The following is a 19,253-nucleotide window of genomic DNA, read 5'->3' as shown; positions in this document are numbered from 1 at the left end:
TCCGAATGAATTTTACTGGTGCAGCATTTGGTTTTGAGTGCTTCTCAGCTTTGTTGGTTTAGATGAGGTATAGCATATCTGCTAACAGTGACATTTTCTCTCTTCTTACAAACTCCAATATCCCATGATACAGAAGAAGGGAAACAAGGTAAGATTTAAAACAGCTGAAGATGATAATAGAAGAGTCAGGATGTGAGAGGTATATTATGGAGGTCACGGACTGGCCGTGAAATGAGTGCAGTGAGTTCACAAGTGAACTGTCTCTAACATACTGGAGTGAAATAAGTGCTACTTATCTTCCATGACTTTATTACTGTTTGAGCAAAAAGACCTCATTTATGGCATTCCCCTTTATCTGGTAAATGTTCTAGGCATCAGTGGGCAAAAGGGTACTGATTTTGGTGAAAAGGAAAACACAGAAGGGGGAGACGGGTACATGCAGACACCCTTGCAGATTTATTTCCCAGACAGAACAGAAAGGAAGAATAGTGGAGGGTGGGGGGGAAGGAACAGGGCTGAGTAACGGGCTGCAGGCACAGAGAGAGGAAGGGGAAGGGAGGGCCACACAGAACTCCAGCCAGGGCTGTGGTGTGAGGTTGAGAGAGTGAAGTGTACATAGGTCTTCTGGCACAGAGAAGGGGTTGCAGGGAAACCCTGCAATAAGGGGAGAGAGGAGAACGGCACCCAGGCAGCCCCTGATGTGGGGCTGCAAACCCAACCTGCAGGGACAACACTCTATGTTCTGTTTATCATGGTAGTTCGAGACATCTGCAAGTAAGACATCTGCTGTCAGTGAGGAATGTTCTCCTTCCCCGCTCTCCTGCCTACTGAGAATAAGCAATGCCTTGTTATTTACTGATTCTGCACACACAGCTGCCAATAATTAAGAAAAGTGTATTTTAGTTAATAGTTTATATAACCAGCTTTCTGCAACATTCTGCTTGACGGACAGTTATCGAAACAAACAGCAAATACAATTTTATTTTATTTACAGTGATTTTTGGAGTGGCAAAACTACTGTGAAAACTGTACATTGTGAACCCAGGAGGTCCTGGAGCCAGTGGGTACATGTTCATGTGTTTTATCTTGATAAAATACTTTGAATGAAGCCACACACATTATACAAATGCAGCTGCACGTGGAAAATCTTGTGGGCCCTTCTTTATGGGTTTTACTTACTGATACCTGTTGTCCACCTACTGCTTCTTCCCTCTCAGAAAATAAATCCTGTCACCAGCATTAAAGCCTCTTTGTCCAATCTCTTGTCAGAACCAGAAAGAGATTCAGTTAATACAATTGAGCGGTGGATATAAATACAGTTCTCAAAAATCTCAACTTCGTGAGAGCCTTGACAACAAAACTACTCTTCGGCTGACAGCAGAGCCAGAGATCAATCAAAACTCTGAATTAAAATTCTAGATATTTTGCAAACAAATATATTCCTATAGTTCTTTACACATGTAAAACCCCGTTTATAAAATTAAAACTACTTCTCCAGCCCTTACTCCCCTCTCCACTCCCACCCTAAAAAACCCTGAAGAATCACAACTTTGTAATTCCTATTTGGCAACATTGTATGTCTTTAAACAGATTTGTATCTTCATCCCATTATCAGGCTCTTCACAGACCAAAAACAGTCACCAAAGCAAAGAGAAGTGACTATAACAAACTCATGGATACCATGTACACCTTCTGGGCATTCAATGCAGAGAGCTATAGAAATTGCACATAGTTTTCTGGAATAAGTCCTCTCTTGCCATTTAGAGTTCCTTCTAGCCATCCTGGTTCTCTGGATAATTGCACTAAAATAGGAAGATAAAAAAAAAACCTAGTTATGGAACTATTTTTACAGTGTATTTGCATTCAATTTGCTGCTTCAATTTTTTTTTAAATCTCCCTACAAAAAGCCCAGAAAAAAAAAAAAATTCAGACCTTTTGCACAGACCAAGGGTGCCAAACACCTGGCTCATAGGCTGGATCTGGCCGGCAGAAGCCCTTCATCGAGCCATAGGGAATTTTGGGGCATGGCCACCAATGGCCTCCTGTGAAATGCTTCTCCTTTCGCCCCAGCAGCAGGCATATGAGCAAGCCTGGGACACCAGATAAGTTTGACATCCTAGTATACAATATTCTGAACAACATGGGGCAAGAAAAGGGTTAATATCTCATTGTTTTTTTAAATACTTGTACTCTTTTTCAATGGAAGGTGGCCTGTGAAATCCAAACTGGGATGTCTCCAATATTCTTCTACAGGAGAGTGGAGTAAGATTGGACAGGGGTGTTGGCTGTAGCCATGTTGGTCTCAGGACATAGGCAGACAAGGTTCTTTGGATAAATCAGATATCTTTTATTAGACCAAGTAAAATTGCAACGAAGAATTTTGCAACTACTTTAGCTCATCTACTAAAAGGTATCAGATTTACCCAAAGCACCTTGTCTATAAGATTGGGCAATCATTTTTGGGGGGGTTGGGATGGGGGAGGTTGTTGAACAGAGAGATCAGGATATCTATCTGGTGAAAGGAAGCTCTGGAAGGATTAAGGATAAAAGTGCAGGAGGCTGCAACATAAGGTACAAAGAGAAAGGTTTGGTTTTGGCTCTCATCAGGAGTTTAAGGTGATAAAGTAAGTTTAGAAGCCTAGTGGGGACTGGCTAGAACTGCTGTCAAGCATGATAAGGACAAGTTAATAGCTGGGACAGAGCAGGGCAAGGCAAAAAAAGAAGCAGCCAAAATAAGACATATACATATGTAATCATTCTATTGATCGTTATAAGAACTGCTGTATATGATCTTCTTTGCAAAGCTGCAATTACATCAGCCTCCTGCATTTTCTGTGTATGCCTCCTGGGATGACGTTTTGTTTCTACAGTTGCCTGAATAACGAAAGTTTAAACAAAATAGTGCAACACCTTTGTTTAGGGCTTAATGGAGAAGTCTGACAGCTTTGAGCTCAAGGTAAAAGTCAGACTGGGTTATACTATATGAAGTTTAAGCCGAACATGTGGAAGGTGGCGGGGGGGGGAACAACTCAAATCTTGTAACAAGAAAGTGCTGTCTCCAGACAGATTAACTAGTTGCATCTCGAGTCATGCAAGGGCCTATCACTTCTGTGGTGCCCTTGACAGCTCGCCGAGAAGAATGCCCTGCCCACTCACATGCACAAATCTGGGAAGAGGCAGTGGAGCCACACTGAGGGTGTCCCTTGCCTCAACCTTGAGATCAGTCTCTGTCATTTGACAGCAGCAGCAGCAGGGTCCCTTCAGGGTGAGTTCATCACATTATGTCCTGCTATGTTACTCATAAAAAAAAAGTTTGCCCTATATGCTTTCCTTCCCTAGGAAGCACTGGTACCGTTGCCAGTTTATATGCAAACCGTGCTGCTCAGACAAGTACTATAAATACAATGTATTTTTAAGAGGACTTAAACAATCAGATAGCAAACCTGCTTTCAAGTGATGATGTTACACTTTCCAGTCATGGCAAAAATCTGGGAGTGTATTCACAACAGGAGGTTTTGATTAAAAATTTGCCACAAAAAATAGTACATAGAAAAGCACCTTTTAAGCATCTCTGTGCACACAGTAACTTCCAGTGCACTTAATAATTAGCACGCCCTCCCTCCCTCCGTCACTTCCATTCCATGATTTTGCAGTACACACATACTTGTACATGCAACGCTCTTAACTCTGCCACAAACCTCCCTCTGGTTATTCCACTACAACAGCTGTAATTCTACCACCTCGAGCAAACACACTGACAATGCCAACAAAGTCCTTTCCCTTTTCTGGGGTGAACATATCAGCGTGACTGGCTGCCACAGGTTTGGAAGCTTATCTTTCTGAGAAAGGAACTTGGAATCAAAAGAACAATAGAGATACAAAGGAAAAAAAAGAGAAAAAAACCCCATCAAAATATTAAACTCTTCCTTGCACTTTGGAATTTAAAGTCAGTATATTATTTGTGTCAGCGTGGTGTGTAGACAAGACGGGAATTCAGATTGATGGGCATATTTGCAATTCGAGGGCCCAGTTTGCCATCCAAAATCAAGTGTGATTAGTTAGATTTGATATTGTGTTCAAGAAGAAAGGGGTCGAGGGCACCTCAAAGTGAAGCTCTGAAACTGGTGAAGAGGAAATGTTTGATGAAGTACACAAAATGATTGGTCTGGCAGCAACCTAAGTTAATTTTAAGAGAAACATGTTTTTTTTTAATAGAAGTTGATTTTTTCATACCAAAACCTAAACAACACAGAACCTTGGGATGCAGCCCACAGAGCCAGCCTCGGGTGACAGTGGCATTTTGTCACTCAAGGAGGATTAGGAATGGAGTGGCAAAGATGCTGAAGAGTCAGAGTGCACAGCAAGTGCAGCACAGCTTTATTTAAAAAGCACGTACGGCAAACATCTTGTCAGGCTCAAGGCAAAACTACTTGTGCTCACAAAGCCACAGACAACACTTGTGTGCATTATAAAGACTAAAGATAAGGACAAAGCAAGTAGGACAATGGCCATGTCAATACTGCTTCCACAGCACCCCTGGGCGGGAGCCCTCAATATGGTTTCGCTGCCTTGTTTCCCAATTTGGCACGTATGGAGTGGGAGTAGGCAGGTAGGTGTGCTTCTTGGCAGCGTACTCAGGAAAGGCTATGAAAGCAGCCCAGACGTGTTCAACAGGACTGCCATGTTAGGAAATGTTGATCTGTTTCTCACTGTGTGGGCAGACTGTTGGCACTTAATTTTAAACTGTCTTGATAACTGTTCCATTTATTAACTGGTCCATTTAGTAACCAAGGAACAGCCCACAGATGGGCTTCCCCACAGGTCTAGAGAATAATAGGGCACCACTGATGTAGTACAAATGAAGGAGATGCCCAAATTGCCAGTGTCTTCCACAAGGCAAGTGAGAATAAAAAAAGGGAATGGTCCACAGGTCAACCTATTTTAAATGTCTAATAATCCACTATTACCAATTGTTACTATTATTTCTAATAATATTCCCTATTATTATTTCTCCTAAGTATATGGTACAAACATATTCACTAACAGTCTTACCACATTCAGTGACTCTGGTATTACACACAGGGCGCATGCTCTCTTTAAGGCAAGGGTTGTTTAGATCCATTTTTTCAGCAATCTCCTGTTCGTTCAGGAGAGGTTCTTCTGCAGTGTCCCCTTTCTGTCATCCTCTCTCAATCAGCAGTGATTACAGTCCTTAACACTTTCTCGGACTGCTTCATTTAAAAATACCTTGCTGCAAAAATCTAAGCATTTGGCCTTAAAACGACTATCCATTATTGGACTATGGATCCCATAGGATTAAGTTCTATATTGGCTGGAGACAAGCAGCGAAAATATTTGTAGTTTAAGAGATATGGGGACACAAAATTAAAATGAACTGTGACACAATGACATTAAATGGTATTTGGGAAAAAAAGGTACTGCAGTGCTGGCTAAAGAATGATTGTCTAAAGTTACTATCTGTAGAGACAGTGGAATAGCAGCTGGACTTCTGAATCCAGCAACAGAGTTTCTCCTTGTTTTCCTTTCTAGGATCCATTTTATTTGCCCTTATTATATAAGTTGAGGCAACATCTTTTTATTGGGCAGATGTCTGTCACCTGAAAAGATCAAACTGCCACAGGAAACTATGAAAAAATACACACACAATCCTGAGACATGTCAGAATAATATTTCTCTAGGTAAGAAATTGAGAGGGTTTCCTTTGCATCTGTAGTATGCCTTGTCTTCTTTGAATAGTGCCAATGCTAAGTAGATATTTAGGCCCAAAGCTTTCTCCACGGGGGGACTTCAAACTTGACACCTGGCATCTCTAGCCATGCTGCCAGATTGGGGGTGGATACACAGAGGGGAATGAGAGGCTACTAGGGAGGGAGAGGGAGTGGGGCAGGGGGAGAAGCAACAGATAGATGCTGGCTGTGTGGTTTTGATAATTAGCTGACTGCCTGCCCTGAACTGGACCTAGGACTATTCATGGTTAGGGCTGATAGTCAGCTCTGGGTCTGGCACCTGACCCAGGACTATCCAGCTAGGGCCAACAATCAGGTGATTGTGAGGCCTGCATGTGGGGCTGCAGCACTCAGTTTTGACCTTGCCAGTGCAGAGAGCACCCAGGATAAATAATCCCAGGCTCCTCCTGCACTGGCAAGTAGCAACGATGCGACTGGGATCTGATCCCCAATTCCAAAACCATGCCTCCTGCCATGCACATGTGGCATGGTAGAAGGCACAACAGTTGGGATCAGGGACCAGATCCCACCTCGCTATTAAAAGAACGTATGCCAGAGAAACCTCATTGCAAAGAGAACAGAAAAAGCAAACTGCATTTTGGAGACATCAGTCCTACTGGGCAGTGCTGAGGCTTAGAAATGTTTGGAGCAATTTCTAAAGATAAGTCTACAGCAGAGACATACAAATGTTTAAACAGGTTAAAATCAATATGGAGCTAAAGCACATTTCTAAACAGCTCACTGTTTCCAAAGTAATTCCAAAACCCTGAAATCCATGAGGAGAGAAAGTATTATCGAATGCATCAAGCATGGGACTAGCAGCCAGGAGATCTTATTTTCTGCTCTGCTGCGGATTTGCTGTGAGATCATAAATGACGCAGTTTGCTTCTGTGTTTCAGTGGCTCTGTCTGTAAAATGGAGATAATTAATGCTCCCCAGTGCATAAGAGCATTGGCAAGGTGCTCTGAAATGTGCAGATAAAAGGAGTTGGAGGAATGCAAAAGAGTATCGCCATACTACTTTATCCTTGTTTTTCTCTTTCAGCACAGGGATTCTGTCCATGTACCATTTAATATTACATCAAAGACCAAGGCGAAGTAGGAAGGCTAATCTTTCACTCCTTGATACCACATGCTGAATATGAACCATTGTAAAGCCAGTGCGTGAACTGGTGAAGAAAAACCCTTAGAAGGCAAGAAGCAAGAGACTAAATAAGCTGATGTGTTAAATCAGCAAAGATGCTGACAGGCAGAAAAGGCAGGCTGCATCTGCCATACAGAGAGAGGCCCCATGTCACCAGGTGACTGAGTGATATTCATAGAAACTATACTTTTCCTGTGACGTGTGAGAACTAAACCATTTTGCTAGTTTCCTTCTGCTTTTCCTCTCCTCTCAAAATCTTGATTCAAGTTTGCCAAAAGACATCTAGCCAATGAGTTAAGAGGACTAGGAACTGCCAGCATTTGAACTGAAAGCACTTGCACAAAATGTCTAGTAATGCTAAAGCAGCATACGTGGAGTTGTGTAAATGCTAGCTATGCTTTGGAACAACACTTAATACATTGTTGTCTCCAAGAAGGCAAGATTTCAATGGATGCTGGTTTGATTCTTCTTTCCCAGGACACTGGGAATGATGATCTCTGCAGAAATATCCCACTCATGTACTTATCTAAAAACTGCCCAAATTCTTCCCAGCTGTGTCCTTAGCCAGCTGCAAAGTCCTCTGGCTCTGCCGCTAGCCAATTCTATGTTTTCAGTTATGTGCTGTCAGTAATACAATCTGCCAGGATCAAAAGAGGTGGGGATGCCCTACAGTAAATTAAGTCTTAATGACAACACCAGCAGTGTTGTTCTTCTGGTTGTATGATTCACTTGTAAGCCTTGTACTTGTGTACAAATGTCCAGCAAATGAGATCAATCCTTCTTACAAACTTTAATTAGAAAAACAATTTGAGGTAGATATCAGCTATTATTCTCAAACACTACTAGGGAAAGAGGCATGGAGTAACAGGTTACACTTATTTTTGTACCAAACACTTAATTTTCACAATTGATGCAGTGGTGTATTGTGATATAAGCCATCATTTAAAGCCAGGATGAGCAGAAGCATTTTGTCTGTGAGTAACTGGTGGGAGAGAACTACTGTAATCGTCACTAGAGGCCAAAGACAAAAGCAGAAGGAAGGGAAGGAAAAGACAGAGAAGAGAGGAGGGAAAAATGGGAGAAGGAAATAGGCAAGAAGCCAGAAAACAGCAAGGAGAGGTGACAGAGGTACAAGAGAAATAAGAAAGATGGATAAAACCCTCCCTAATGGAAGCAGGGCTCTTATCAGACATTAATTTATCAGTTACTTTAATGGCTGATACTAGCTGTATGTCAACTTGATTGATGCATTGTCACTTCGATAGTTAAGGTTATTGGTAGAGCAGCAGAATTGATGTATTATTACTTTAATTCTTCATTTGGCGTATTATTAGGGCACGTGGGGATTTAAATTGAGTAAGTAAAGAACCTGAATTGATTCACTGGAGTCTGGTTTCAATATAAATGCATTGGGGTTACATGGCATGATGGGGAGGAGAGAGAGAGAGAGATACCTCTGTGAAGGAATTTCAAAAGATTGCTGAGAATAAGGAAATGGCTTTAAATATTTAATGTATATGAAACCCCTAAACATCTGATAAAGCCTATTTGTGCTATGTCTAACTATGAACAATTATGCACCACTGTGTTATCCTGATTACCATGTTTGGTTACCACCTTGACTATATTACTTATATACTGTGCCCTTCTCCTTGCCCACCTGCCTGTCTTATGATTTATACTGTAAGACCATTGACTAGCAAACTTCATGATAGTACAACACCCAGAAGAGCAAGATGATATAAAAACAAAACCCCACAGGGACTCCATAAGTGAGGCTGCAATTAGCTTTCAACTATAAAAACTTAATTTTATCCATGCTCACTCCCCCTCTCACTTCCTCCATACAGACACTTTCACTGAAGTTTCTTACATATAGATTCCTGGACTGCAGTGAGTTTGTTTTGGAAAGTTTAAGACCTACTGAATTCCTTGCACCTCCTGAAAATGACTTAATTTCTGCCAACCTTGCAAATATGAATTTCTAGAGGACCCAACTTTATTCAAAAAACAGCCTGACAGCTAAGACCATTGCCCGTGCAGCCAAGAGCTTGGGGACGGTGACTTACTTGTAGGAGTCTACTATAGACCCCCACACCAAGAGGAAGACCTAGATCAGGAATTCAATAGGGAACTGGTCAAAGCCGCACACTCCCGATGCATGATCTTCACGGGGGACTTCAACTTCCCTGACATCTCTTGGGACGAGTGCACGTCCAAACACGACAGCTCATGTAGCCTGCTCACGTGCATCGATGACCTCTACCTAACCCAGCAGGTCTATAGGCCAACTAGGGGAGAGGCATTGCCAAAGGGGGGTCCTAGCTAAAGGGGAGGACCTGGTGAGTGATCTGCAGTTCGAGGGGAAGCTTGGTGACAGCGACCGTGAATTAGTCATCTTCTTAGTTCACCAAAGAGCAGGCAAACCGCCCAGTAAAACAGAAGTCCCTAACTTTGGGAAGGCTGACTTCTGCAAACTGAGAGAATTGATCAGTCAGGCAATCAGAGGCCATTCCCCCCCCCCACACACACACAAAAAGGGAGTACATGAGGAATGGTCATCTCTCAAAAACATAATTCTTGAAGCACAGGACAAACCCATACCAAATCGCAAGATATGCAGTCAACGGGCAAGGAAGCCCCCATGGCTGAACAAGGAACTGTTGGACCTCATTAAGCTCAAAAGAGTGGCCTACACCAGCTGGAAAGCAGGAAACATTATCAAAGAGGATTACTCTTCACTCACTCACACCTGCAGAGAGCAGTCGAGAAAAGCCAAGGCACAAACCAAACTTAGGCTAGCTATGGGGATCAAGGACAACAAAAAATCCTTCTTCAGATACGTGGGAAGTAGGAAAAAGAACAAAGATAGCACAGGGCCCCTGAGAGATCTAATGGGGCAACTGACATCAGATTCCCAAGAAAGGGCCAATCTCCTAAATGACTTTTTTGCATCAGTTTTTCACCCTGCCAGGTGGGTCAAACTGCCAGGAACAGCACAAACCAATTTGGGAGCAGGCAGCAGTCCCAAAATTGATGTGGATCAGGTAAGGGAACAGCTTGAGGAACCGGACATTCACAAGTCTGTGGGCCCAGATGGAATGCACCTGAGAGTCTCGAAGGAGCTGGCAGACATCACTGCATCCCCCTTGGCAGAGATATTTGAAAAATCGTGGCACTTGAGTGAGGTCCCAGATGACTGGAAAAGAGCCAACATGGTCCTCACCTACAAGAAAGGGAGGAGGGATGACCCGGGGAACTATAGACCAATCAGTCTGACATCCGTCCCTGGAAAAATCCTGGAGAAAATTGTCAAGAGATCCATCAACACCAGACTAACAGAAGACAGGCTTCTGAATACCAGCCAACAGGGCTTTGTGACTACCAGGTTTTTCCTGACCAACCTCATCTCCTTCTGTGACCAGGTAACATGTGGCCTGGACAAGGGAGATGACATGGACGTCATATATCTGAACTTGAGGAAGGCCTTTGATCTGGTTCCCCATGATGTCCTCATGGTTAAGGTCGGGAACTGTGGCCTTAATCATCATATGGCTTGATGGCTAGACAACTGGCTATGGGGTTGCAGCCAAAGAACTAGTTGAAGGGAGCAAATCATGTGGTGCAGGATTACCAGTGGAGTCCCTCAGGGCTCAGTACTCAGGCCAGTACTCTTTAACATTTTCATCAATGATCTGGATTCGGGAGTCAGATGTGAACTGGCCAAATTCGCAGATGATACCAAAATTATGGGTGGAGGCGGTCACACCGCAGGACAGACTGGGAATACAAGCTGACTTGGACACACTATCAAGGTGGGCCAATCAAAAACTGATGGCCTTCAATGCAGAAAAGTGCAAGGTGCTGCACCTTGGTAGGAAGAACCCCCAGCTTACTCACAGGCTCGGCAATGCTACACTCACTAGTACCAAGACCGAAAGGAACTTGGGGGTCTTGACAGACCACAAGATGAACATGAGCCACCAACGTGATGCTGTGGCTGGTATAGCTCATCAAACTCTGGCATGCATCCACCAATGCATCTCAAGCAAAACCAGGGAAGTCATTCTCCCGCTTTACTCGGCCCTGGTGAGACCGCAGCTGGAGTACTGTGTCCAGTATTGGGCCCCCACTTCAGGATGTGGAAAAGCTTGAGAGTCCAGAGAGCCACTCGTATGATCCATGAAATCTATGAAGAGCATTTGGCCCAAAGTGATTGGGATTTTACCTCAAAACTATCTTGCTTGCATAAAGTAGAAGGGCTAAGGAGGGGAGCAACACAGAGGAAACTGGATTCTGGATAAACCTTGATGATGCCATAGGAAATATAGCAATATGCCTTATGGCTTGCACCTGCTACATTTCAGCAAAAGCCACCAGCTGAAAGACAATGTTCTGTTGGGCTACCATGAAGCAGAGCAGCTAGGGGCTGACTTGTGGGACTCTTCCTTTGCTTTAGATGAGAAATGACCTGTAGCAAGGCAGAAGCACCAGCTCTCTTCACTTGCTTCTCCCTTTGAGAGTGGAACCCACTCCTTTGCATACTGTGTTCAGATTCTGATTTCAGAAGCCATTTTCCCTATATGTACCTCTATACCTACAAATCCTTGCTAGCCTTGATTTTTTTAAAGCTAAATTAAAATAACTTGTGGTTGAGACTTTGAAGAGAAAAATCATTTAGCTAATTTCTCTTTAAAAGGTTTCCCACCTAACTTGATTCAGACGTGATCTGTTTCCAAGGCAGCTCTCTGAAAGGACACACATCCGACAAATACATTCTCTTCATGTGGGTACTGCTGATGGATGGGATGATGGGGCACAGGGTCCTGGCCCCTCTTGTCTGCTGTAACACACACAACTGAAATCAGGAGTTGACTTCTCAAGGGGGATCTGTCTTGGGTCTTTTGTTTTGTTTTGTTTTGGTTTTTTGTGCGTGGAAAAAAAACACACGCTGCTAAAGGTCACCACTTGTTTCACCTTGTTAAAAAACAGAAACATTTCTGGCAAGGCTGGGGGTGGATGGGATGAAAAGATTTTTAGTTTGAGAAACTTTCCCACACAAATTGGGTCCAAAGTAACAAAGCTGGTAGGGTGCATTGTGGGATTTATAGGCCATATTTAGTTACTTTTTTTTTTTTCAAAAAAAATAAATGCCTGTGGGTTGATTTTTCAGCTGCTCTGGCCTGTGAACTTTTCTCCTTTTCCTGCTGGATTTCAGCTGGGAACTTGGAATTCGCTCTACTTCACTGGACATACAAACAGATTTTCTCCCTTGGCGTCTGGGTGACTGCACAGCGCATGCCAGCCAAATGTGGCTGGGCAGACTTCAATCCCACCCTCTCCTTCGATAGGACATATCAACTTTCTGACCTCTCGGCCAATTGAACAGCTGGGAGAGAATTAGGACTGAGGAGGGGTCATAGTAGAATGAAAAGCTAGCTCCTACGTTCTTCGGGAGTCAGAGTGCTCTCTTGCAAGATTTCCAAGCAATAAAATGTCAAAGAGTTTGGGGCCCTTCAGACTGCATTAAGCTCAGGTGAGCATTATAGTGCATTCAGGTTTAGATGTTTTTTAATGTTTTTTTTTTTTTTTTTAAATCAAGGCCTCATAACAGTAGCAGTTATGAGTACTTTCTTGATGCTTGCCTGGGATAGCAACACACTGTATTCACCCAGCAATAATTGCCCAAAAAAAGCTTCTCTTAAAAATTTCCATTTCACAACAGGAGCTGCATCTCCTCCAACTACCCTCACCTTCTCTATGCAGCTGACAGATGATGGTGGGGAAAAGGGGAAAAGGCAACTCTTGGCTCTGGTGTTTTTAGGAGGTAACCGATATTCTCAAACCTATCCAGGATCTTCAGGGCCCTTGGCAGCAGAAGGCTAAAACTACAAGCAGAGCTGTTGTCAGTTGGGAGTTTCTGGGGCAGAGGCAGTAGAGTGGAAGCCAGGATGAATTTAAATGCGGGGTCATGAACAACACAGAATATCTGGCAAGTATGCCATCAAAAAGGTCCTTTGGGGTATGTCTATATTTGTGTGGATTTGAGTAGGTACACACACGCGCACACACACTCAACAGGCCCCAAGAATAACCCCCTCATATACATGTATGCACTATCGCCTGTTACCCCAACTTCCAAAAAGACCAAATGCTTCTTCCCTTTAAGCTGAAACCTTGCATCCATGCTTTCAATCAAGTATATTTTTTGGAAAGTACTTTGTAAATTCCATATGGCTATGAATGTTTATTGAGAGTGGGTGTGTAAAAAGGTAAAAAGGTTGGTTTTCATGGGCCGAGCTGGCTCTCTGTGCTGCCAAATAGTCTTTTTTTGTATTGCAGTTAAAACCTCTTGAAAAATGCTACTAACCAAAACTGTCTCCTCACCTGAACTATCACTCTGCCATCCTCTAATACATGCCAAATATCATCTATATCAAGAAGCCAGAAATCCTGTAAGTTGCTCATTGTCTGCAGTCAGCCATCTTGGCAGAACAACTGTTAGGCTAATATTTTTGTTCAAGGACATTTCAGGAGGATTTTCAGTTTGTTTTCACTGCTTCACGCTTATGCATACAGTACTTACCATCTTCAAAAATTGCTCCTACACGAAAAGATAATTCAGAGCTATGTTCTGCCTCACAGGGATACACTGCTCTTGCTTTTCTGGGAACAGCACTGGAAAAAGGAACATAAAATGAAATACTCTCACCAAGGGTTGAGGAAGCCACGCTACCCATTTCTAACACTTTGAAATTAGTTTAAAATCTTAACATACAATTTCACATGCACAACTGTGAGTACCAAATTTGCATATATTAATACAAAAATTGCCATTTCACAGCTTGCTGTTTGCACCCCTAAATATATAATTTGCACATGCAATCATAACTATGCATGCACACACATTTTGCACATATGATTTTAAAAACCAACCGACTGCAAAATATGCCGCCAGGAAATCAGAAATGAAATCAATGCTAGGTAACCTGTACTTGATCTCAAAATAATCATCTTCAGATCCTTGGACCTATTTCTTCAGGGAATTTCAACTTTGAATGTCTATTATACCTTTAGAATCCTGTTCTGAACTGTCCTTTTTTATATCAGAACCATCTAGAAAACTACAGAGAATATACTGTTTTAAGTAGCGCAGAGAATTTGAGACATAAATCTTTTAGAGGCATATATCAGATGCTCAATAATGAACCTTCAATATTAATTTGTCCAAGATAGATATGCATTTCTCAAGCTGCCATTAGAAGAGATCTTGGAGCTTTATTTCAGCTGTCTCACTTAAAAATGCTTGCACAAGCTAACAATATGTGGGGGCTCTAAACGCTTTATTTTGACAAATCATTAATTCATCATTTTTAAACCCTGGCAGAAGAAACTGTACAAAAAGGTCTAGAAGAGATCGTCTCTGCCCCCAAGGAACTTTCTTATAGACAAGACAATCAGTGTACACCACGCAAGAGGTGACCAGAAACAAAACTTATGGCAAAGTATATCTCTTTTACTTTGCAAAGCAAGTATGTTCTTTTGTGCCAAAGCTGACACACAAGAAATATTTAAAAAATAAAAATTGAGAAAGCGGAGGTGTGATGCATCAAAAGGACAACACTGGCTCATAAAGGGGACATTATAGAAGAAGGCACAGGTGAAGAGAGTAGGAGGAAAGAACACAGAAACAGTGAGAGCACAGCTATGGGTAGGGGGAACGTTTTACAGAGCCTTGAGGTCAAGAACAAGCCATCTGAATATGAAATGAGAGGCAAAGAAATTGCGCATGTGTGTTTCAATGGAGACAGCATGCAACTGCAAAATACTAAGGAACGCAGCAATTACAAAATGGGCAAGTAGTAGAGGGCTATGCAAACAAACTTCTCCCTCCGTCTTACCCACCAAAGCTGCTAATCCACAATCTTAAAAAGCATTCTTTGGCTCTCCTGCCAGTTAACAGCTGCATTCCTGGCTTTGATTTGGTTTCTCTGACAGGGTAAGACGATTGCTTTTTCTGTATTACAATGATGCAAGAAAACAAAACACCAACAAGAATTCAAGTGCACGGTGTACCTTTCCGCCGGTCTGTCACCCGCTGTGGTAGGGGTGGGAAAAGGGATAGACGATGGTGCTGCAGTAGCAGTAGCTGTAGCTGAGGTAGCAGTTGTCGTGGACGTTGTATTCATCCAAGAGACCATAGACGAGCGTGTCAGATTGGGGCTGAAGGGGAAAAAAAATCCACAGGGGAATAAATTACCTGCATGCAATTCCCTTTCACAGATTCTAGGAGAGTATTTTGCACTAGAGTGGCTAGTTAGCTCCTTGCAACTCAGGATTAATGATGTCACTGAACTGATTTTTCCAGCCATAACCATCATATGGTTCTGCCTTGGCTCTCTTCAAAGTACTTCCCCTATGTGACCTATATTCTAGGACAAGGAGACTTTGCCCAAATAGGTGATATACTTGACAAAAGGCAAACGGCTCCCTACTCCTTATTACATAAGGCAGATACAATGAAGCTGCATCTAGCAGACTATTATTTGAGCTGCCACAATGCCTTTACAAGTTTTGACAAATCTATTTTAAAACCTTCTTAATACTACATTATGGCATCTGTGGCTGGAGGCTTTCAAAAAAGGCTGCAGCTAATACAATGGAGAGATCACGATGCCAGCACTGTTAGCAGTCACCGCTCGAGCATGGCACATGCCTTCCTAGCCTCTGTTGGTTGAACTGTGGTGATGTCGAGATCTAAAGGTCACATAGCCAGGCCAATTCAAGGAAGTTTCTGATTGATCAAAATCTTTGAAAGAAGAAATCTGGTGGATTCACAAGTCACCATGCATTTTGGAGTAAAGCAGGGGTGACAAACTTCTCTGACCCTGTGGGCTAGATGAGTGTCATAGGGTCGGTCACAGGCCAGATAGGGCCCACAGACATCCCCCCCCACACACACACACACCCCATGTGCTGGATCCAGTGTCCATGGTTCCTACTCTGGGATCCATGCCACAAGTTGCACTCACTCTGGCCCTCCATGATTTGCAATTGGTGTCACCCATCCTGCCCTGCCCTGCCCTCCCTCCCAACTTGTGGGAGCATCTCAAACTGGCTGGATGGGGGCACCACATGCAGTGTGGATCCTAGACTGGCTGCCACATGCAGCACAGATCCTGACTTGGCCAGTCCTAAGTCTTGTGTGCAAGGTTGGTCCCATGTGCTATGCCATATGTGGTTTCAAGTAAAACCCAGAGGCAGCATCAGGGACCAGATGACAGGACTCTGTGGGCCTGATCCATTCTTTTTTCATATGATTTTTATTTTCTAAATATATACAGTATATTACCTCTGTAGAGAACAGAAAGGACAGCTCCTATTGGGACAATGCAATTACTATATGCAAACGTAAGAATGGGTGTGGATCAATGGCTGGCTGGAGACGTGCCAGCAGAAAAGGACGCACACTGATCAAAGCACATGCGTAAGTTCTTCTCCCGCAACATACCCCCAAATACTCCTAATTCTGTCAGTTAAGAGTAACAGATACCACCTAAAGGCTGTCCCTATTTTAAATCCCATTTCAGTTGGCAGAATATTCATGAAAGGCCAAGTCATTAATATCAATATCTTTTTTAGAATAAAGGAGCAAGAGTTCAAGCAGGGTTTAACTGACTGCATCTAATGAAGTCAATTCGGGCTCATGAAAGCTAATGCTATACATCTGTGATTTAATTAGTCTGTAATATACAAATCTATCCTGCCTTAAACATCTAGTAACATTCATTCACGAAGTTACCACCAAGCACCAGGAAGGGAAAATACTCACAGTATTTACTAGTTTGATTTAATCTGAGACTAGACCGTCAGCTGATATAAATCAGCACAGAAGCATTAAAGTCCTAGAATCTGGTCCTAATTTTTATCTGACTCAGGCTGGAATGATTGTAAAGTGAGGAAGGGATTTAAAAATTACCAGCTTAAATCAGGATTCAAATCAGCAAGCAGGAAACCCAGATTTTAAAACTGGTTTTCACGTTTAGTTTTAACTAATTTCCTAAACAAAGATTTATTCTCATCAATTGAGAAAACCATTTACAAGCAGCTATAACTTTTACAACCATCTTTGTTACTTCTCTTTGCAAACTGAAAGTATATCTATGCAAATTAGTCTATGTTCCTTTTTTCTACATCATTCTGTTATAAAACAATGAATGATGCATTTCTTTTTTAATAAATGATCTTTTTTTAATCTGGATTTGTACTGATAGCATTTGGATGTAAACTGGAATCCAAAGATGCACAAACACCATTTCAAGATCTATTTAATTAATAAAAACAAGCTACCTTAAATATACTACATTCTTAAGGGGAAAAAAAATTTATCAAAACAAGTTTTGCATTTAAGATTGATTTATTAATAAAAAGGAGTGTGAACTGTATTTAGAAAACTAACAGATTGAAACTATGGACTCTGGGAAGTAGAAATAAAGGTGTGCAGATGTCTAAAAATACAGATAGTTGTCCAACATAATTTTCTAAACTGTCTGATTACCTGAAATGCCAAACTCCTATGGAAATCAATGGGAGCCTAGCACCTATGTGGAAATTTTTGAAAATCCTACTAGAAGCATATTTCCATGTTTAGACACCTGTTCTTAGCAGTTCTTTGCAGACAAAGGTGTTAGGAAGGTAACTGCCCATGCCAGTTGCAGGCCTGCAGGTGACTAATCAGTCCAACTGCAGAGAGACAAACCCTGCTGCAGGGTTACACGTATATGGCTGATTGCTGCTAGATGAAAGTGCATCTTTCCTCCTCCTCTTCCTCAATCTTGATGTTGGCTCTGTGCTGACATTCAAAGAAGCTCTTGCCTTTTTGATTTGGAATCACCAGGCATCACAATCTGCAATTTGCATTTCCCACAGTTTCTGGTCAATCCCGTAGGTAGAAAAGGACCTCTTCAAAGTGTCCTGGAAGTCACATTTCCCAGACATCAGTTCCCCATACAGCACGGCCTTTAGTAGGTGGCTGTCACCCATCCAGGCCATGTGGCCTGCCCATTGGAGCTGAGTCTGCAGGGCAATCGCCTCAGTACTGGTGGTATTGGCACTTTGTAACACCTCCACGTTGGTGACATAGTTCTGCCAGCGAATCTAGAGAATGATGCAGAGAAAGCGCTGATGAAAACATGCAAGGAGGTGTACATGGTGTAGATATAAGACCCATGACTCAGCACCATACAGTAGGGTGGAGATAGCAGCTCTCTAGACCTTGACTTTGGTCTGTGCCCATAGGCTGTGACTATTCCAGACCCGCTTGCAGAGTCTGCCAAAGACACTCATAGCTTTTGAGAGTCTTTTGTCCACCTCCTTACTGACTGTAACGTCATATGAGATGACACTCCCCAGGTAGGTGAACTGCTTGACAGCATTGAGGCTCAGTTCCTTCAATTGTCATGTTCAGTGGCCCATAAGCTTGGCTTGGAGCTGGCTGATGAAGAACTTCAGTCTTCCTCAGGCTGATGGGTACGTCCGAAGAGTTGTGCTGCTGTAGCAAGGCGAGCAGTCATGTGATGCAGATCATGTTGGATATGGCCCGCCAGGACACAATCGTCCGCAAGCAGAAGTTCACATGTGAGCTGTTGCGAGGTCTCTGTGTGAGCCTGTAGCTGTCTGAGGTTGAAGAGGTTTCCCTTGGCCCGGAAGCAAATGTAAACACACGATTGTCCGATGCTTGCTGCAGCATCATGGTGAAGAAAATGGTGAGCAAAGTAGGGGCGAATATACAGCCTTATTTAACTGCACTGAAAATCAGGAAGGGACCCGAGAGGTACTTGACTTGTCCATGCTGTCACTGAGTTGCCTGGCCACGGTGAAGAACTTAGGTGGGCATCCCAGCTTCTCAAGAATCTTCCAGAGGCCATTTCAGCTTACAGTGTCAAATGCCTTAGTAAGGTCAGTGAAAGTGATGTACAGCCCTTTATTCTGCTCCTGGCACTTTTTCTGTATTTTCTTGTACAGGGTGATGATTACTGCATCATGCAGATCTTGTGAAATCTTCCCTTGCTCCCAGCAGGCTATAAAGACTTCATGACACTTGGAGCGTAGGGCGGGACCACTGTATTTTAGGGCTTCAAGTGGAATTCCATCAATTCCAGGGGCTTTGTTGCTTTTTATCTGGTTGATAGCAGTGAAGGTTTCTTCCAGTTTAGGACACTCATCTAGTTCTTCCTTAACAGGCAGCTGCTTGATGCGGTTGATGGCACTCTCATGTACTGTGCATTCAACACTAAAGAGAGTTTAAAAGTGTTCAGACCAATGATCCATGACAGTCTTTGTCAATGTGTAGGGTCTGGCCGT

General features: G+C 42.8%; 1 protein-coding gene across 1 annotated transcript in view; it reads right to left on the bottom strand.

Moving 5' to 3' along the window:
* Positions 1 to 883: 883 nt before the first annotated feature.
* The window catches only part of ARHGAP10 (Rho GTPase activating protein 10), a 133,101-nt gene continuing 114,731 nt past the window's right edge, over positions 884 to 19,253 (bottom strand). The window contains exons 19-21 of the mRNA XM_019534330.1: positions 14,967 to 15,113; positions 13,477 to 13,568; positions 884 to 1,802 (exon numbers count right to left, since the gene is read on the bottom strand). Of these exons, the coding sequence (XP_019389875.1) occupies positions 1,714 to 1,802; positions 13,477 to 13,568; positions 14,967 to 15,113 (328 nt within the window). The 3' untranslated portion in view covers positions 884 to 1,713. The remainder of the gene's footprint in view (positions 1,803 to 13,476; positions 13,569 to 14,966; positions 15,114 to 19,253) is intronic.

This window comes from Crocodylus porosus, unplaced genomic scaffold (genome assembly GCF_001723895.1).
Source record: "Crocodylus porosus isolate Cpor-Errol unplaced genomic scaffold, CroPor_comp1, whole genome shotgun sequence".
NCBI lineage: Eukaryota > Metazoa > Chordata > Crocodylia > Crocodylidae > Crocodylus > Crocodylus porosus.
Note: the sequence above shows the minus strand (reverse complement) of the source record. Positions and strands in the feature narration are given on the sequence as shown.